Here is a 21,012-nt window from a genome sequence, read left to right as displayed (position 1 = left end):
ACCGAGTTCAATGAACTCGATTTCTGTACATGGAAACCGAGTTTGTTGAACTCGATTTCCATGTTTTCTCCACATAGTTTTTCCTAAATCGAGTCCGCTGAACTCGAATTGTTATAAACGAAATTAGTTTGAAAAGTTTGCTAACTAATGATATTGTTTGGGTTTTATAGTTAGTTTTTTAAAAAATCCGAAATCCCAAATCCCTACCACTTCCCACATCAGCACCAATCACACCTCGCCACGTCTCCCACTGTCGTTCCCCCCAAAACCCCTAAAACTAAAACCCTCCCTGATTTTAGGGTTTCCATTTTTTCTCTGTTCAAAATTTTCAGCTCAAGCTCTTCTTCTACACAATGCTCACTCACTGCTCAGCTCCAAAATAATATAAAGTCTCAAACTTCTACTTTTTCCCACTACTGCTATGCCATGCTGTGGCGTAGACTCGATGCGCTCCAATATGTTGTACCTCACAGTACTACTCACTCTTCTTCTAGTGTTGGACACAACGACGTCGTACTCAGGCTCAGGCCCTCACATCGCCGATGTCAATTTACTCTTACCTCCCAAAATGACTCATCCTGTTGAGTACAGGCTTCAAGGAAGCGATGGCTGCTTCAAATGGTAAATTTCTGTGAAAATTTTTTGAATCCAAATTCATAAACCCTAAACCCCCCCCCCTGTTTGGCTGCCGAGAAAATGTGTATCGTAAATTCGCTTTTGTTGATGTAATCATAATGTTGAAGCATTTTTGGTTTGAAATATGTATGTATAGGTCGTGGGATCATCATGATGTTCTGTCAGTATTACCCGAGTACAATTCGAGCAATCACTGCTCGACGAGTGCGAGGCTGAGGTCGATTGCTACTTATAGCGGTCGAAAGGAGACTGCTGTTTATGCTACTGATGTTCGCACTGGGGTCGTGATTCGTTGCAAAGTTTTTATTGACAATTTCTCTAGAATTCAGATATTTCATAACTCTATCAAGCTTGACTTAGATGGACTCGCTACTCTCCGTGTCCGCGCCTTTGATAGCGAAGGTGGTTTCAATTTCAAAATTAATTTATTCGTATTTAGTACTTTTTGTGTTGGGACACAAGGCTATACTTTAAAAAAAAATGCAGTTTCAAACCGTTGAAACAAAAGGGTCCTTGGATGACCCTTTTGTCAATTGTTGTTAGCTTTTTTTTTGCAAGGTGAATGGATTTTTGTTGTCTAAATTTGGTTGTTTTGTACTTTAAATAATATAATTTGGTCTGGTTGGAATTTTAATTTCACTTTTGTCATCCTTCTGTTGCAGATAATGTGTTCTCGTCACTAGTGGGCTTACAATTCATGTGGCGTCAGATGCCTGAAACTGATGGATTGCCTCATCACCTTGTCCATGTTCCGTTGAAGGATTCTCCGCTAAGTGACTGTGGTGGATTGTGTGGGGACTTAGATATCCAAATACAACTTGAAGATAGTGTATGAATGCTGCTACTGAATGTGAATGAGAATTGGCAGCGTGCTAACTAATTCTTCTATATGTATAAGTAATTATTTTCTTTGATATGTAATGCAGGGTGTATTTTCAGATTTATATGTTGTAAAAGGAGTTGAAATCGGCCAGGAGATTGTTTCTGTGCATTTGCTTGAGCCTGGATTAAAGCATATGGCTGATAGGATTGTTCTGACTGTAGCAGAAGCCATGTCACTTGAACCTCCCTCACCTGTTTTTGTCCTCATTGGTGCTGCTGTTCGTTATAGGCTTAAAGTTATACGTGAAAATATTCCTCAAGGTTTCTCTATTTGAACCCATTTAATAATACTCCAAAGTAGTTCTACATTTTTTTTTTGGTCTATTTCAGTATGCCTTCAATTTGGATGATTCTGCGTACCTGAATTACAGGCCATATATGACATTTTTGTTTTGTTTTGGGTGGCAATATTATCTTTTGATGCTATTGATTTAAACAGAAATATAGAAGTGCATTGGAGATATTGACTAGTTGATGTTTTTTTTTATTTTTTTTATTTTTTTTTAAATAGATAACGAAAAATTTTAATAAGAAAAAAATAGCCAACTTGAGAACATTGGGGATGTACTGCAGAAGCAAAAATCAAAAACCAAAATTACAACGATCAAGTAAAAGAGGAAGAGAAAAACAAGAAAAAAGCGACAGGGCCACACTCCAAACAAGGAGAGTGTGTAAGAAAAAGGACTTAATCTTGTTGGTTAAAGTTCTCTGCTGGGATCTGTATGTTATTTGAAATCTTTTTGATAAATAAAAAGATTGCAAATAACATATGTTAATTGAAATCTGAAGTTCTGCTGTTTGGTTCTCAAAGAAAAATTTATTTCTTTATAGAAATTTAAAGTTATTTCTAGCAACTTTCTAGTCCAGTAGTAGGGAAACCTTAAGGTTCTTCTGACCTCAGGGTCAAGGTGAGTTTTTAGCCAAAATAGCACTGCCTTATTGCCCAGGAGTTATGGGATTTTACACTTTTTGGGGTTCAGTGGGTGATGCCTGGGAGGATTGTTGATCTACTAGTGAGTTGGCAATGCCATTTTGGGTGGCATCGAAATAGGGGGATTTGGAAGGCCATTCCTCATTGTTTGATGTGGTATTTATGGAAGTGGTGAAATGCAAGACATTTTGATGGGTGTGAGATGTCAATTTTAGACCTGAAGTCGCAGTTTCTGAGGACTTTGTTCTAGTGGTTATCAGCCTCAGGGATGTTTTCTTTCTCAAACTTGATGGAACTTAATTGATTATTTTTCTTTTAAATCGTAGTTATGTGAACATCTAGTATACTGCCTGTGTACTTGATATTTCTTTCTTTCTAATAAAATTACTACTTATTTTATATATATGTGTGTGTGTGTGTGTAACCAAAGTAGCTACTCATTATGCTGTAAAGGCCTGAATCAAAAAAAAATTACGCACTTTTTTTTTCTCTCTCTATCTAGATATGGATGACTCTTATTGTGCTTTGATGCTGAGAATCTAACTAAGAAAAGACAAAGCTCTTTAGGGGAATGGTCGCATTTGGATTGCACTGTAGCAATAAACTAGTGGGGGTCTTGCATCTTTTTACCTTGGCTTTGCTGAAAGTTGGAAATCCCCTTGATTGAAGATCTGGTTTCAAATTAGTTTTCTTCGTCTTAGGGTTCTTTAGGTCAGACTCTATACACAATAGTGTTGGCATGATGGGTGTCAAGAGGTTTTAAAGGATTGACATTGGATGTGGGTTAGTTAAGGTCTAGTTTCAACTATGCATTATACTCTCTCTCTTTATTTTTATTTTTCTCTGAGTTGGCTAAAAATACTGTGCAATTGTAATTAAGTTGGCCATTATGCTACCTGGCTTTATGTTTTTAGCTGTGATGCATTCAATTCTTTAAGTTTCTGCTGGTATTTACCTCTTTTATAGAATTACATGGACTGACTACGTGCTTCTTCATTATGGGCCTATTGTCAATGGCCTTACCGCCACTTTCCTGGAATTTTCAGTGGTCATTTTACCATCTCCACATCATCGATGGTCTGTTTCAAACTCTTCAGTTGCTCAAGTGGACTCTATGATGGGATTAACAAAAGCACTAGACTTAGGGGTAGCAACTGTTGTGGTTGAAGATACAAGGGTTGTTGGCCATGTACAAGTTTCATCCCTTAATGTTGTTGTACCAGATTCTTTATCGTTATATATAGCATCATTTTCTACTTCTGGCGATCCTTTAGAAGGAGTGAAAACCATTCCATCTGTGGCACGTTGGTATGTCGTTTCTGGCCGTCAATATCTCATACAAATGAAGGTCTTCTCACAAGGGCCTGATGCACAAGAAATTTACATTACAGAGGTAACTTATTCATATTTTGGTTTCAATTTTTTAGTGTTACTAGAAGTTCTAGAACGATGCCTGTGTGATGCACCTATCGATCAAAAATCATATGTAAACTCAAAGAAATTTTTTATAATGTAATTGAAATTGAATAATAAAATAGATAATAGAAATATAGGAGCAAAAATAATTTAAGTTACGTGGCAACACATCATGTAAAACTGAGTTTTTATCAAAACTAATAGATTATTAAAATATTTTAACATCTATTAAAAAAATGTTTTCTTTAAAACTTTTGGTAATTGAGTTTTAATTGTTGTAGTATTTTAAATTTCTTAAAGCAAATGAGCTATAACTTAATTTTCACCTCCTCCCCTTACAAGTTCTAGGTGGAGGGTGAGACTGTGGGTTCAAGACCTATTGGGTATATTAGTAACTTACCAATAAAAAATTGTATTTAAAATTTCTTAAAACATTGGTGATAGAATTTCCCTTAGAGTAAACTGTGCTAATAATTGTACTTATAGTGCATGTAAGACCCGTATTTTATTATTAAACAAAAAATTTTGGGATATTGTTAAGATATTATAAAATAAACAATTGAATTTTCTAAACACTTATTTAAAAAATAGTATTTTAGACGGAGTAATGTTTTCAAGCAATAGACTAGACTTGGAGCAAACAATGATAATAGTTTAATATCCTTATATTGTGCCGGATGCCATACAAAGTGGGAAAAAAGAAAAAAGAAAACAGAAGAGGATATTCACTTGGTCTAAACACAGTGTAGGATGGAATTTATATTATATAGTTTATTATGTATGAAAGCATAGTATGCATGATAGCTTGTTCGTCCTTTTATGATGTCTATATAATTGGTCTTCCTAATTCTGTTAAGACAAATTGAGGCTATCAATTCATTTACATGATTCTAGGAAAGTAATACCTGTTAAAAGTGACTAATTTTTTAGGAGTTTGAACAATCCACTAAATTAATTATTGTTGAGTTGTAAAATACGAGGTATTAGGGTTAAAGGGAAGAGAGAGAGAGAGAGAGAGAGAGAGAGAGGGTCTAGGACTATTTTTAATCAGTCCCTCACCTTTGCACATATTTATATGATGGTCTTATAATATGATTACAAGAATGCCCTTATGCTAACGGAAACTAACATACTAATATAAAATAAAAACAAAAAAAAGAAGTTTCAACAATTATGGAGTACAATCAGCTTATCAAAACTAATGTATTTTTTTGGGGGCCTCTAGAAACAAAAGAGCTATACAGACTTCAAATTTTTTCAATCTCAATTTCAAACTATTCTGGTGTATGGCAAAGGGCTAAGCAATCCTCTCTTTGTAATTTAGAAGAACTACAGAGATATCTATAAAGAAGCTTACATTTGTAGTAGTAGTCCAAGATGATTTTTTTTTTTTTTTTGGTTGTAAAAACTTATGAATGAAACTCAAAGAGGTAACCATGTACACTGGACATGTAAACTCCATCTCCCATTCCAAGATGGGATTTTATTTGGTGGGTATTTTATCCCTTTATATCATTTCATTTTGATAGCTGCATCTGAAAGGTGGTCTCATCTGTCAAAATAATGGCTTATCTTATGATAGGGAAACACCTCCAATTATATGTTCTTTCACATAAAGACTGAATTAACTTCTTCAGGATGTGCTATTGTTGTCAATTCTGGCACTCTTTATGTTTTGTCTACCATGTTTTCTTTATATTCATGATCTTTATTCATTCTAAAATTTCTTTTATATCTTTGCATTTACACTATCTATAGTTTTCTTTAGATTTTTTTTTTTGGATGACTTGGAACCTCACCAAGGTAGGGCCCTTTAGACCCATCCTTGGGAAATAAACCATAGATACACGACCCCACCTGCTAGAACCATGTATTAGGTAATCCATGAGAACTACTAGTGGAGATTGAACCATGATATCTGGGTCTATAGCTTGTTCCCAGCAGTTTTATTTAGATTTATTAGTTTATGTGTCGAAATGTCGGAATGGCATTTTCCTCTCTCTTGTTCATGATAATTTAGTTTACTATTTGTTTTGCAAATTTCTTGCTCCTATGCATTGACAATATGCCAGTTATCTGTTGGCGTTTTGCTCTTATTATTCACTTTACTCTGTAATACCAGCTAGTTTATCATGATTTTCTTGGCTGTCTTCTCAGAAATTCCTTCCTTGAATTGCAGAGTGATGATGTTAAGTTGTACGATAACCAGTCAGAGTACTGGAGAACTTTTTTGGTGCCTGATGATATTGCAGTAAAACATAGTTGGCAGACTAGAATCCTGAAAGCCACTTCACAGGGACTGGATAAGTTGATGGCTTCTTTGACATATTTTACCGGGCATCAAGAAACAAAGGAGGTGCTGCCTTGTATTAGTTTGGAATTTTGTGCTTGTATTATGAACTTCTTTCTTATTTTGTCCCCCCCTTCACTCCCCCCACCCCTAAATTATCATACCTCTATTGTCTTTGGAATATATAGTTCCTTTCTTTTATGTGCCTGTGTTGGTTATATTCCCTTTTAGGTTCTCAAAGTTGTGCAAGAAGTCAAGGTTTGCAATCAAGTGAAATTTATTTTAGACAAAAGAAGCGGTATCACACAAAGCATTCTCCTTCCCTGGGCCCCAACTGTTTATCAGGAGGTGGAGCTAAAGGCCACAGGAGGTTGATATCCTGCTGAGTTTTGTATGTAGTGTTTAACTTGCTGCTAATGTTGTTGATGTGCTTCTGATTGTTATTAAATTTTTGTAGGCTGTGCAAAGGCTTCTAGTGACTACAAATGGTTTTCTTCAGACACAGCTACTGTATTGGTATCTGCTTTAGGGATTGTCCAGGCCAAGAAGCCTGGTAAAGCTACTGTTAAAGTGATATCTGTTTTTGATGCATTGAATTATGATGAGGTAATGTGTTTGCAGTGTTCAGTGTTATACCTTGTTTTTGATGATTTATAAGCATACAAATTTTGCTTTTAGAATTTAGAGATCCTTTAACATCCATATACATCCAAGAAATACTTCACCACGGAGTTTATAACAGAAGTTGAATGTTAAAATGTTGAATACATAATGAATATTGATTGTATACTTATTGCATATATATATATATATATATATAGACAAACACACACACACACACACACACACTTATCACATATGTTTAATAATAAATCTTCTATCTGAAGTGATCCAATTTGAAGGAAATTTCTAAAAATTGAAACATGAAATGATTTAATTAATTATTGCTTACTTTTATCTTTCGGAAAATTTGAGATATTGCACTATGTTACTAAGATCTGTTCTGTTTTCATATTTCCTAATATCTGTGCTTGTTCTTGTGTCCAATAATGCTGAGAAAATCTTATAAGCTGGTGCACTAGCACAAGGGAAAACCCTTTCCTTTCCCTTTTATTTATTTATGTATTTAATTTTTGGGATGAGTAAAGGGACAAACTTTAATCACTGGTGTTCCTTTAGATTTATTTTTTGGTTTTTCTAGATGTTCGCAATGATGAAATCTCTGCATCACTTATCTCTTTGATTCCCTTTACCCTTTTTGTTAACACTTGTATTTATAATGTTAAATAATTACTAATAGGTGGTGATTGAAGTTTCCATCCCCTCATCTATGGCTATGCTTCATAGCTTCCCCGTAGAGACTGTTGTGGGATCACATCTTCAAGCTGCTGTAACAATGAAAGCATCAAATGGTGATGCCATATCCTTGAACCATATGAACTTGCCTTTTGTTGTTGCTGGTTAAGTCTTTGTTAAAGGTGATTTGTCAACTGCAGGTGCCTATTTTTATAGGTGTGATGCTTTTTGCTCCTTCATTAAGTGGAAAGCTGGAAGCAAGTCTTTCAATATTGTCAATGCAACAGGGGAGAAACCTGTCTTGGACATGGTAGAAAATTTTGAGCTCTATGCATCATTAAATGGTCCTCCATGCTCTTGGACCCGTATATATGCTTCCGGTCCTGGTCGAGCTATGTTGCATGCCACTCTATCAAAAGATTATCACCATGTTGATAACTCATTACAAGGACCTATTGTCTTAAAAGCATCTACACGTATCGCAGCATACCCACCACTTATCATTTGTCAGTTAGGGGATGGGAGCCAGTTTGGTGGTTATTGGTTTGATTTGGCTCAAGCTGAAGCTCAAAATCTATTGGAAAATTTGGATAAATTTTATCTTGTTCCTGGAACACATTTAGATATCATGCTTCTTGGTGGACCTGAAAAGTGGGATAAAGGTGTTGACTTCATTGAAAACGTTGAAACTTTGGATGAAGGGCATGGTCCTGTTCAGAACGGAGTTCTTGTGAATCAGCTATCTGGCAACAATAGTAGTGTGTACAGAGTTTTATGTCAAATGCTAGGAAACTTTGTAAGTTTCTGCATTCTTTCTTGCTTTATATTGAATGCAGTTCTTTTTTTCTTTGAAATCTTGAAGTCATGATATTTTTTTTCGATGGTTTAAAATGATTCAGAAACTTGTTTTCAAACATGGTAATTTGGTTGGGGATGACCATCCTCTGCCTGCAATAGTAGAAATTTTGTCATCACTTTCATGTGGCTATCCTTCCTCAATTGCACTAATAGCCGACGAACCTGGTACACATTATTTCCTTATATCAAAGTTGCATTCAGTCACAATTTACTAGTTTTTATAAATTTAACTTTTCATGCTTTTGGGCAATTTATGCCGCTGTTCAGTAAATGAGCGCAATGTTATACAAACTGCAATTCAAGCTGACCGCAGCTCAGGACGAATTCGAGTCACCCCTGTGACTGTGGCAAATGGACGCACTGTTCGAATAGCTGCAGTTGGCATAAGTAACACTGGAGAACCTTTTGCAAATTCATCTTCTCTTTGTTTGAGGTGGGAACTAAGCAGTTGTGATGGGCTAGCCTACTGGGATGATGCTTTTGATTCAGTTAGGTCGAAATGCAGTTGGGAGAGGTTTTTGGTCTTGCAAAATGAATCAGGACTGGTACTGGAAAACTTTGATTCCTTCATCTTTCGTATTGTTTTGTAATCTACTTATGCCCTTTAGTTGTTTGTAAAGAATTTAGGTTTGAGATTGAACTCTAGTGGATAATTAGGAAAAGGTTGCAGCCATATATCTGGTTTTTTAGGTTCTATGGATAAAGCACTTGCTTTATTTTTATTTTTTCAATTGACCTTGTCACTAGCACACAATCCTCCATATTTTCTATTGATCTTAAAATTATGACACTTTGTCATATTCTATGCTCTAAAAATTATAGCCTCATAATGTACCACTTTTCCTTGTCATGATGTGAGTAAATTGTAATAATTCTGTTCTGAGATGTTAAGTACCCTTCTTTTCAGTGCATTGTTCGTGCTAGTGTCATTGGTTTCAGCGATACCGTCATTGATCATTATTCTGCTCAACTGCTAGAAAGTTCAGAGACTGTTCTTACAGATGCAATAAAATTACAGGTCTAAGTTTGTAATTTTTTCCCTGAAGACATGCTTATGTAATTTTTTCTTGTTCTCTCTCCCCCATTAATTTCATAAGATTTGTGATGAAGTTTGTTGTGCCTGGTTTATACAAACCTATAAACCATTCAGGTTTATATTGCTAACCTATCTTCCAAAGTATGATTCTTACCTTCAGATTTGTTCAAATATGCAGCTTGTTTCTACTATTAGTGTTTACCCAGAGTTCAACTTGCTATTTTTCAATCCTGATGCCAAGGTAGACTCTAATCCCAGTACTTAATGACTTTTTCGGTTTGATTTCAAATAAAAATGCATTGTCAGCAGCCTGTTTGAATTTGGTCTAGGTTCAAGGCCTAACAAATTTTTTTTTTTTAACCAAGCAAATTTTTCTGTTGAACTTACCAAAAGTGGTGGTTACATATTATTGGTCTTCATTTCATCGGTGTCCTTTTACTAAAAAGAGCACCTTCACACCCATTAACTGCCACAATATTTGGTAAATTAGGGTTTGGTTGCATTACCAAAATGTAGGTTTCATAGATTAAGTAAATGGAGTTAGTAATGCTATTTCAATTGATGTAAATCAGTATTATCAAGAGGCTTCTGATTTTTCAAAGAGAGATTAAAGTAACTATCCATTTGAGGAATAGAAAATGCTTTGATGAGTACTTTTTTTGATAGGTAATAATAATATTATTAAAACAAACTAAAAAATAGACAAAAGCCAATACAAGGTGTTCATGATGGTGAACACAAGGAAAAGCAAAAAACAAAATAAACAGCAAACAACTAAAAGGAAAAACTTAAAACGCAATACTAAGGGAAGAAATAAACTCTAAGATAGTGGAGCATTCCGAGAAGCCCCAACACCTAGACCAATCAAATAAAGTCTTCTGGCACAGAGCTTGTAATTGAGCCAAGGATTTCTCAGTGTCCTCAAAAGAGCGCCGATTTCTTTCCATCCAAACAATCCACATCAAACAGCCGGGAATCATATTCCATATGTCTGAATTAAATTTTCCTAGCCAAAAACTCCAACAATACACCAAGCTTTCCACAGAGCCTGGCATGACCCAATGTATCCCAAAGATCTGAAGCATGTAAACCCACAAAGAGTGAGCTACCGGACAATGGAGGAGAAGATGATCCACGGTTTCCTCATTCCGATGGCACATACAACACCTATTCACCAAAATGCGCCCCTTAAGCTTAAGATTATCCAAAGTAAGGATCTGCCCATGAACCGCTGTCCACACAAAAAAAGCCACCCTCCTAGGGATCTTAGCTTTCCAAACACCCTTCCACGGAAAATTGGAATCAGCTGCACCCCTAATGTTATTGTAATAGGACCGGGTATCAAACATGCCATTCCCTTTGAGACACCAATGAGAGGTGTCATTCCCACCACCCCTAGGGATCCGAGATTGAATGAACTCAAGGAAAGATAAGGCAGCCCCTAATTCCCTTTCATGAAAGTTCCTATGAAATCTCAAATTCCAGATTCTATCGCTACGACCCTCTTGGTAGCATAGAACATCAGAAATGTAAGCTTCCTTGTCGTTAGAACACACATACAACTGAGGATAAAGCCTATTAAGCGTGTTATCTCCAACCCACTTATCATGCCAAAAAAGAATACGAGAGCCATCCCCCGCCACTAAGGACACATGGTTGGAGAAGCTCTCCCAACCATCATGAATACCACGCCATGGACCACAACCGTGAGCCCTTCTGCAACTTTTAGAACTCCACCCCCCTTGACCCTCACCATATTTAGAAGCAATAACCCTCCTCCAAAGATGAGTGTCTTCTCGCCCAAACCTCCATAACCATTTCCCTAACAATGCTTTATTAAAGTGCACTAACTTCCTGATCCCCAGACCACCCAAAGCTATCGGTAAACACACCTTCTCCCAAGCCACCAAAGGATATTTGAAACACTCCTCTGAAGATCCCCATAAAAACTTCCTCTGAATACGCTCCAATCTATCAGCCACAGCTACAGGAATGACAAATAAGGATAGATAGTACGTAGGAAGGCTAGAAAGAGTACTCTTCACCAGGGTAAGTCTACCCCCCTTAGATAAATAGAGACGCTTCCAACCAGAGAGTTTCTTCTCCATCCTCTCCAAAATAGGATTCCACATAGATGCTGTTTTGTAAGGGGTGCCCAACGGCATACCCAAGTACTTCAAAGGCAGACTACCCACCCTACAACGAAGAATGGCAGCCAACACATCTATATTTTCAACCTCCCCAACAGGAACAATCTCACTCTTTCCCGCATTAACTTTCAGACCAGTAAAAGCTTGGAAGCTAGTCAAAGCCAGCCTAATGGACAACAATTGATCTCTAGACGCATCACAAAACAAAATGGTATCATCTGCAAACAGCAAGTGTGAAATGCGTACCCCTATAGAGTTAGTAGGCCCCACACGAAAGCCACGAAGTAGACCACAATCCTCAGTTTTCTTCAGCAGCCTACTTAGAACTTCCATAATAAAGAGGAAAAGAAGAGGGGACAGTGGATCACCTTGTCTCAACCCACGAGAGCTTCCAAAAAAGCCTACCGGGGATCCATTCACAATAATAGAGAAACGAACAGTAGTTATGCAAGCCTTAATCCACCCCCTCCATCTCACCCCAAAACCCATCCTAGCCAATAAGTAAAACAATGCGTCCCAATTCACATGGTCATAGGCTTTCTCAATGTCCAATTTGCAAACCACCCCGGGCACATGGCTCTTCAATCTGCTGTCTAGGCACTCATTAGCAATAAGCACTGAATCCAAAATTTGTCTCCCACCAACAAAAGCATTTTGGGACTCAGAGATGAGACTATCTAGCACAACCCTCAATCTATTTGCCAACACCTTAGACAGCAGCTTGTACACACTACCTACCAAACTAATAGGCCGAAAGTCCTTAACATCAATAGCATTATTTTTCTTGGGAATTAGAGTGAGAAACGAGGCATTTAAAGACCTTTCAAACACTGAATACCTGTGAAAGTGCTCAAAAACAGCCATAACATCCTCCTCCACCACTCTCCAGCATTTTTGGAAAAAAGCCATGGTGAAACCATCAGGTCCAGGAGCTTTATCCCCCTCCATCTCCATCAAAACCTGGATCACCTCTTCTTTAGAGAACTCCCTCTCCAAGGCCAACCTTTCATCCTCTCCAATGCAATCAAAATCCAATCCATCCATTGTTGGACGCCATATATTTGGCTCTTTGTAGAGATTTTGATAGAACTGAGCCACCTGAGCTTTAACAGTAGAATCGTCCTCATATAAGACCCCATCAACCACAATGCTTCTAATGTGATTTGTTCTTCTATGAGAGTTCGCTAGTCTATGAAAAAATCGAGTGTTGTTATCTCCCTCCTTCACATACAAAGCACGAGACTTTTGTCTCCAAAAAATCTCTTCTAAAGCAGCTAAAGCTGCAATATCACCTTTAACCTGAGTTCGACGGGACTCTTCCTCATTAGAGAGGCCCCGCATTTCTTCCATAGAATCTAGACCCAATAATTCAGCCAACAAACACTTCTTCCTAAAAGCCAAATCACCAAATTCCTCCTTATTCCACTTCTTAAGGTCTTCTTTCAAAGCCTTTAATTTCTGAGCTAGAACAAAACTAGGGGAGCCCAAAAAACTATACCCCTCCCACCAAAGTTTAACTCTCTCGAGAAAACCCTCAGATCTAAGCCACATATTCTCAAACTTAAAAGCACAGCGACCCCTATCCACTCCACCAGCTTCCACCAAGAGTGGACAATGATCGGAAATAACACGAGGGAGCACCCTTTGAGACACATTCCCAAAATGATCCACCCAATCCACACAAGCAAGAGTCCTATCAATACGGGACATAGCCTGCGGCTCAGCATCTCTAAACCAGGTGAAAGATGCCCCGTCCAAAGGAAGATCCACTAAATAATTATTCTCAATAAAGTTCGAGAATGCGAACATGGCTGGATTAAAAGAATCACAACCAAGCCTCTCGCAGGGGTATCTAATAATATTAAAATCACCGAATAAAAACCAAGCTGTGTTCCACCTGGTCCGAACCCTGGACAGCTCCTCCCACAAAGCAGCCCTATGATGATCATCATTAGGACCATAAAGACCAGTGCAGACCCATTCAAAACTGTCCAACACTCCCCTAAAAAGAACACTAACAGAGAACTGACCAACAGATACATCAATTTTCTCGACCACCCGTTTATCCCAAATCAACAAAACCCCCCCAGATGTTTGAACCGCATCCAGTACCGCCCAATCAACAAAGGGACTACCCCACAAGCTACGCACAAGAGCAGAATTTGAAGAAGCAAGCTTAGTTTCCTGCAAACATACAACATCACATCTCCAATCCTTCAAAAGATTCTTACAAACCTCTCTCTTTTGAGGGTTATTCAACCCCCTAACATTCCAAGAAAGAAGTCGTAAAGACATTAATAACTACCAAAAGCCCCTGGTCCTGACGACGAACCTCTATTCCGAGAGACAGTCCCATCATAATTCACTGAAGAAAACAAACCCCTCAATTCCCTTAAACCTCTCTGACCAGCTTTAACAGGTGGCCTAATACAGCCACCATTGGCAACCTCAATACACTCCTGTTCTAATAAACGAAATAAAGCCACACATTGAGCTTCATGTTTAACAATAGGAAAACCCACCAACTTGCAGAAGCTCTTCAACATTGTAGACACCCACTTCGAGTGTTCCACCTTAGATGCATCAAACTCACTTACCTTATCCACCGTGCTCAACACCAAATCTTCAGCTACCCTAGGGACCCAACAAGACAACGGCGCACACTCTAGTGGACTGCAGTTGTACTCCCCAATACCGTCGGCATACACAGCTACCGACTCTGTCATACCCGTTTGGGAATCACACTTCTCTTTATCACTTATGCTTAATAACTCTGTGAAAACGTCCTCCACCTCCTCCGACCAAGGAACTCCCTCCCTACCAACAAAGTTCAAAGGAGAAAACTGCCCAAAACTATTGGAGTCCACCGTAAGCATCGGATCAACCCCAATCTGCCTCTCACCCTCTCGAACTGACAGGGGAACCACCGAGATAGGGGCGCGAACCTCCAGAATTGAGCTAGAGGGGAAACTCGTCCTTATCGGAGCCTCAGAACCCGCCGCCGGCGCCTCCGCCGTAGTCCCTGGCTCCCGATCTGACTGGGGAGCCACCGAGATAGAGGCGCTAACCACCGGAGCTGGGCTCGACGAAGGTTTCGCCCTCAACGGAGCTTCCAATCCCTCCATCGGCGCCACCGTCGCTACCCCGGGCTCCGTTGAAGACTCGCCTGACCCACTCAGCTCCTGAACCAGATCGTGCAACCCATTAGGATCGCAGGTCAGTTCAGACTCTAACTGGGTTTTATTTTTAAAAGGGAGAGTTAAGGTAGCTTGGGCTTGGGCTTGGGATTTAAAAACCACAGGCCCAACAGCTTTAGGCCTTTGTAACTTCACTTTATCCACCCAAGAGACATCCGGAGTGGACCTGTGAGAGTCCAATGGCTTAATCCAAGACACCACCCTTTTACCCCCTTCAGATAAAGACACCCTCAACGCCATGGTGTCAGTAGTCACTTTGAACATGCAGTCACGCGTGGGTCTAACAGATTTTTTTTTAGAAACTGACCCAGCAGCAGCTTCGCCCTTGAACACGTTATGTCCCAAATAAGCTCTAGAATTTTCAAAATTCCTCAACTTCCGCTGGTTGCCAGTATTGAAAAGTTTCTTCCCATCAAGTCCACCGCCATCCATTTGGCCACCAGCAGCAGCTCCACCAGAAATCCTCCCTTCCACCCCAACAGTGTTCGAACCTGCTAGGAAACTATCTAATGCTCTTGAAAACAAGCTCCACCCAGCCCGGTTAGAACTCGCAGGTACCATAACACAACCACGTCGAGCTCCACCAAAAAACACAGCTAAATCCACAAAAATACCAGCCTTATTCGACCTCCCCCGGAACTCGAAAAACTTATTGTTCTCTCTAAAATGTTTGTACATCAAATCCTTTCCTGGTACCCAATCACGAATATCAGCAAAGCAAGAGAGGACCCATTTCATTCCCTTGTGACTCAGCCAAACGGAACTTTTAAAATTCCGACGACTTTCATGTATAGCATAAGAATCGTCCCTCCCACCGTCAAAAGAGAAAGAAAAAGTTTTAGAATCAATACGAAAGAAACCTATACTATTCCCTCTAACCTGAGGAGAAAGATTAGGAACAGAGATAGGGAGAGGCACATTGGTTGGAAGAGGTGTGAGTGGATTGGTATTGGGTGAAATGTTATTGGTATTGGTATTGGTATTGGTTGGTCTAGGCAGAGGAGGTGGATGCAATGGCAGGACAGAGGAAGGTGGGGTGGACAATGCAGAGTTTAAAGGTGGACAAAAAGGGTGGTAAGGCAAAAAACCAAAAGGTGGTGGGAATGGTAATGGGAAGAAACCTGGGAATAGTGGGGGTGACAGGTTGAGAGGCTGAGGTACAGGGGGAAATAGAGGAGGGATAGTTGTAGGCTGAGTAGGGATGGAGGGGGGGAGGTGGGGGGGAAGAAGGGTTGGGAGGGGTGGTGAGGTCATATTTGCACCCTAAAGCAAGATTAATGTTGTGGAGCAACATTAAATCATTTGCTGTCACATACAATCAAAAGCAAGATTTGATTCTACTTAACCCAAGCTATCTCAATGCTGAAAAGTTTGTTTCCCTCTTTTCGAATCATTTTTGTTATGGTACTAATTAAATAAAAAAGGGTGATATATTAGCTTTCTAAGGTAGAAGAAGGCATTGGGCCGATTAATCACCATGGATGTGTGAGATGAAAGATTGAAGGCTTCAGGCCTGTATAACTCTGATGTGAAACTGTTTTTACTTATCCATTGAAGATGATGGTCATTGTACAGTGCCATTGTTATAGATCTTCATTTAACTTAAGCATCCTGTTTGTTTATAGTTTAAAAATATATTATTTTCAGAATTCTTGAGATGCTTTGAGCTGGACGCCAATTACTTGGTCAGGTGTTTATGAATGTTTATCTGGTATATTTATCAAATGGCACATACCAAAATTGCTGATATGTTTCGCAATACTTGAGGATGCTCATGTGTAGGACAACTCATTTGACACTTGGTTTTCAACCTAAATTGCCCATCAGATTTACCTCTCCAGTGCTGCTATGTATTTATGTTGGTGTCAGAAAATATAATCCTTATACTGCTTTAACTTTTATACAATGCAATGATTTCCTTATTTTAGGTAAATCTGTCAATTATTGGTGGAAGCTGTTTCTTGGAAGCAGTTGTGAATGATTCTCGAGTGGTAGAAGTTGTTCCACCCCCACTGGGTTTACAATGCTCACAATTGATGTTGTCTCCTAAAGGGTTGGGTACTGCATTTGTGACAGTTCGTGATATTGGACTTGCTCCTCCAATTACAGCTTCTGCTGTGGTATTTTTCTTCCCATCTGTTCTTTCTGTGTAATTTGTTTGATTGTGTCTTTCACCTTTACCAACTTCAATCCTGTTTCTAGTGTTGATGAAAGATTTATTGTAACAAGTTTGCAAAATTTTATTCCCACTCCTTTTCCCTTTGAAACCGTTTGTTTTATGAAGAAATCTTTTTGGAGAGTGTTTGACAATAGATTCTGGTGGAAATATATATTTCCCCAAGCTAATTTAAAGAGGCATGAATAAATCCTCAAGGTCCATATAAAATTTTCAATTAAGAGAAATTAGCCTCAAATGGAAATATTTTTGTTGAAAACAAGTTTGGATCTTATTCTTGCTAAACAAGCAATTCTAGTAATCCATCTGTCTATGTGAAACTCTTACACAATCATATTTTTATTTAAGCTGATTTGGGCAATCATTCATCATGCAATTGTTAGGTCTGATGTAATGTTTTTCTTCTACTTTTTTGTGGTTTTTCATTCAAGTTTGGGTGTAAATGACAATATTCTGGATGTTGTGTACTTCCTCTGTACTTGGGCAGCGCCCTCTCTTAATGATGCTTATTAGTTATAAAGTTAATCTGATAATGCATGGCCTTGCCACCTAATGGTGTACTCTTCTTTGAAGTAGATGTAATGAGTGTCCCACATAAATGTAAATTCAGATGTTTATTATCAGATCCAAATGAATCCCTTGTCAGTTTCATATAAAAGTTATCTTTTTCTTCTTAAATATGAAAAATTACGTTTTGATGTGATGCATAATGGATTATAACTTGTAAAGTTAAATAGAAATTATCCGTTGCTATGGAAAGGGGGAATTTAATTTGCAATGTCTCTCACTTTTGGGTACAATTATAATCTAGACCTTGGGTTGTCTCTGTGACAATATAATCTTGAGCAAATAATCAAAATATTTAGTGTTGTCTAATTCATAAAGCTGTGGGCTGCTTTCTTTTCTTCATTCTTATACTTGTTGTGATGCCTTTATTTTCAGATCCACCTGTGTGAAGTTTCTCATAGATTATAATATTTTACAGGTCCAAGTTGCAGATATAGACTGGATTAGGATTACATCACAAGAGGAGCTTTGCCTTATGGTTTGTATTCCCTTGGTGATATATATTTTTTTATAAGCTGGCCTTTATTATAATATTTCTTGCTATTTTTAGGAAGGAAGCTCACAAACCATTAACCTAATGGCTGGGATTAATGATGGAAGTACTTTTGACTCTTCTCAGGTTTGAATTGATGTCATTTTTATCTCTCTCTGGGAAGACATGCATTCCAATTTATTTTGTACTCAGCATGATTTAAACTGATTTTACTGTGACACATCTACTAGGAAGTTGCAGTAGTTTGCATGTGGAAAATAGAGCCTGTTGTTTTATATAGATATTCTTGACCACTATTCTTTTCATGCTTTAAAAAGGTTTTGTTTGTTTTTAAATAATTACTTCAGTGACTGGGAACTTGTGATGCAGTATGCTTACATGAATATTCATGTCCATATTGAGGATCACATAGTTGAACTCGTAGGCATTGATGATACCTCGAGTCCTCATGGTGGACACGTGAAAGGGCCGAACTTTAAAATTATGGGGACACGTCTGGGAATCACAACTCTTTATGTAAGTTCACTGTTGATTAACACAAATATTTTATGTCTCCAATTAGCAACCATTGTTAGATTCTCTGTTGGGAATTTGGGGTGATGCAAGTTTAAAGATAAAACTTGATATCAGGTCAGTGCTTCACAGCAATCTGGACATGAAATTTTGAGTCAGCCAATAAAGGTCGAAGTTTATGCACCACCAAGAATTCACCCTCCTAATATTTTCCTGGCACCAGGTGCATCATATGTGGTATGTTCTGGATATAAATATTTGCTTGTCTATTCCTTGTTCTCATCATAAACATTAGCTTTAGTTGATAGTGCTAAGATAAAGAGAAATTCATTTTGTTGCTACAATGGATGTTATATTTCATTCTGCCTTATTCAATGACTCTGGAAGTCCACCCCCCCCCCCCCCCCCCCCCTAAAAAGACACAAAATTATACATGTGTTTCTGCATGTATTTATGTGTGCTTGTGTTTTTTTTTTTTTTTTTTGTTACTTATTGGTGCCTTGTGGTTTTGTATGCTTAGCTTACTGTTGAAGGAGGCCCAACTATCGGAGTGTATGTTGAGTATGCTAGTATGGATGAGGGGATTGCAACAATTCAGAAATCTTCAGGAAGATTGTCTGCAAATTTACCTGGCAATACTGTAAGATATGATAACTAGCTAATGCTGCTTTGCTGTTAACTATTATCTATAGCTTTTTTATGCATTGATTATGAATTACTAGTTTTTGTTGTTCTTTTCTTTTATGAGCTATGGGACATGATATTTGATGTTGGATATAATAGATCCTATAACTTGCAGTCAGCTGCCTAGTCAGAGTGTGCATCTGGCTTCTTGTTAATGGTTACCTGTTTTTAATTATTCTGTGGCAAGAACACTTCTCTAAAAGGGAAAAATGCAAAAATATCCCTTGAGCTTTGGATAAAATCAAATTTGACCCCCACTATTTCTAATTTGAAATTATGATACCTTGAACCCTTGGTAAATGCCAAAATCACTCCTTTTGGTACCATTTTTATAATCTAATTGACAAAAAGTATTTCATGCATTTCGCATGATAGCATTTTAATTAAAAAAAAAAAATTTTGTAATTAAGATTTAATAAAATTCTCCAAATCATCTCTATCAGACCTCGCAAAAATGGGAGTTTTGTGCAGTGGGTATGACCTTTAATTAAAGGTAAAGGTAAAGGTTAAGAAGTAGAGGCCTTACATTAGGTGTGGTGGTACATGGAGAGCTTGAGGAAGTGGGGGTGGTGCTGTTTGGGTCTAGCATTATGGGTAGGCTATTTTGGTTGGGGATTGTGATGAAAACCATGTTATTATGTGACTGTTTGAGAATTGAGTGTATGTTTCCTAGTCATTTTTATTTTCAATGAACATTATTACTTACATAAAAAAAAAAAGTGTTTTATTTGGGGAAGTGGCCGAAAATTTTGTTGGGGTTGTGTGGTTGTTGGTGGTTGGGTAATTGTGGTTTGGTGGTGATTGTGACAGTCCATGCTGTGACTGGTGAAGGAAGAGAAAAAAAGAAGAAGATGTTTTAAAGGGAAATTTTTTATTAAATTCTAATTTAAAAATAGTTTTTATTAAAATGCATGTAGCATTGTCCATCCATTCAATAAATAGAATGGCAACAGTAAGAACGGTTTGGGCATTTATCATAGTTCAGGAGTTAAAATTTCAAATTAGGAGTATAGGGGACCAGTTTGTTTTTGACCAAGAGTTCAGGGGGTATTTTTGCATTTTCTCTTTATAAAATTATATTAGAAGTAAATAGGCTTGCCGTTACAAATGACGATTTCAGGCAGGGCAATTCTGTCCTCTTGAACCATTGGATTTACCTAATCAAGACCAGTAGACGTTGCCTCTACAACTTTTTTCCTTTTTTCTTTTTTTCTTTTTCGTTGAGTATGTCTTATTTACATTTCTACTAGAAATATACTGACATTTATTATTATGATCAGACTGTTCTTGCCTCGGTTTTTGGCAAAGGAGATACTGTAATTTGTCAAGCATATGGCAGTGTCAAAATAGGAGTTCCATCTGTGATGACTTTGAATGTACAAAGTGATCAACTTGGCGTTGGGCGTGAGATGCCAATATATCCTGTGTTTCCTGAGGTAGGAATTGAAAGCCAACAATTATTACCTTTCTCTTATTAAAGTACTGATTGACTTCTTTGTAATATCAGGGACATTTGTTTTCTTTTTATGAGCTCTGCAAAAATTATCAGTGGACTGTAGAAGATGAAAAGGTTGGATAAGTTTGGTGTCAAACTACTTGGGATTTCTGCTCATCACATGTTTTTACTAGAGATATTATGTGCTTGACCTTTTCTTTTTCCCCTTGTTTAGGTGTTGGGTTTCCTTGTGTCAAAGCATTCGCATGGGGAAATGTATAAATCCCTGATGGCTACTTCAAAAGAAGTTCAATTCACTAGTTATTTGGAAGAGAAAGAACTTGGTTTTATCAAGGTTTTGTATGGAAGGTACGCTAAAGTTACTGCTACATTGGTTTTGTGTTCTCTCAATGGGATGCATTGGGTTTTATACTGAAATTACTTGCATTGAG

General features: G+C 37.9%; 1 protein-coding gene across 1 annotated transcript in view; it reads left to right on the top strand.

Moving 5' to 3' along the window:
* The first annotated feature begins 298 nt into the window (after positions 1 to 298).
* LOC126714791 (nuclear pore complex protein GP210) overlaps positions 299 to 21,012 on the top strand; it is a 39,838-nt gene continuing 19,124 nt past the window's right edge. Inside the window, exons 1-23 of the mRNA XM_050415103.1 lie at positions 299 to 621; positions 773 to 1,038; positions 1,299 to 1,465; positions 1,563 to 1,779; positions 3,496 to 3,842; positions 6,045 to 6,221; positions 6,387 to 6,525; positions 6,613 to 6,761; positions 7,456 to 7,567; positions 7,652 to 8,247; positions 8,351 to 8,474; positions 8,577 to 8,854; positions 9,217 to 9,327; positions 9,524 to 9,586; positions 16,621 to 16,812; positions 17,854 to 17,913; positions 17,986 to 18,054; positions 18,298 to 18,444; positions 18,559 to 18,678; positions 18,962 to 19,081; positions 20,406 to 20,561; positions 20,633 to 20,695; positions 20,796 to 20,929. Of these exons, the coding sequence (XP_050271060.1) occupies positions 422 to 621; positions 773 to 1,038; positions 1,299 to 1,465; positions 1,563 to 1,779; positions 3,496 to 3,842; positions 6,045 to 6,221; positions 6,387 to 6,525; positions 6,613 to 6,761; positions 7,456 to 7,567; positions 7,652 to 8,247; positions 8,351 to 8,474; positions 8,577 to 8,854; positions 9,217 to 9,327; positions 9,524 to 9,586; positions 16,621 to 16,812; positions 17,854 to 17,913; positions 17,986 to 18,054; positions 18,298 to 18,444; positions 18,559 to 18,678; positions 18,962 to 19,081; positions 20,406 to 20,561; positions 20,633 to 20,695; positions 20,796 to 20,929 (4,007 nt within the window). The 5' untranslated portion in view covers positions 299 to 421. The remainder of the gene's footprint in view (positions 622 to 772; positions 1,039 to 1,298; positions 1,466 to 1,562; positions 1,780 to 3,495; positions 3,843 to 6,044; positions 6,222 to 6,386; positions 6,526 to 6,612; positions 6,762 to 7,455; positions 7,568 to 7,651; positions 8,248 to 8,350; positions 8,475 to 8,576; positions 8,855 to 9,216; positions 9,328 to 9,523; positions 9,587 to 16,620; positions 16,813 to 17,853; positions 17,914 to 17,985; positions 18,055 to 18,297; positions 18,445 to 18,558; positions 18,679 to 18,961; positions 19,082 to 20,405; positions 20,562 to 20,632; positions 20,696 to 20,795; positions 20,930 to 21,012) is intronic.

Source organism: Quercus robur, chromosome 2, assembly GCF_932294415.1.
Source record: "Quercus robur chromosome 2, dhQueRobu3.1, whole genome shotgun sequence".
In the NCBI taxonomy this organism is placed as follows: Eukaryota; Viridiplantae; Streptophyta; class Magnoliopsida; order Fagales; family Fagaceae; genus Quercus; species Quercus robur.
The sequence above is the reverse complement of the archived record's forward strand: the minus strand, read 5'-3'. Positions and strand labels throughout refer to the sequence as shown.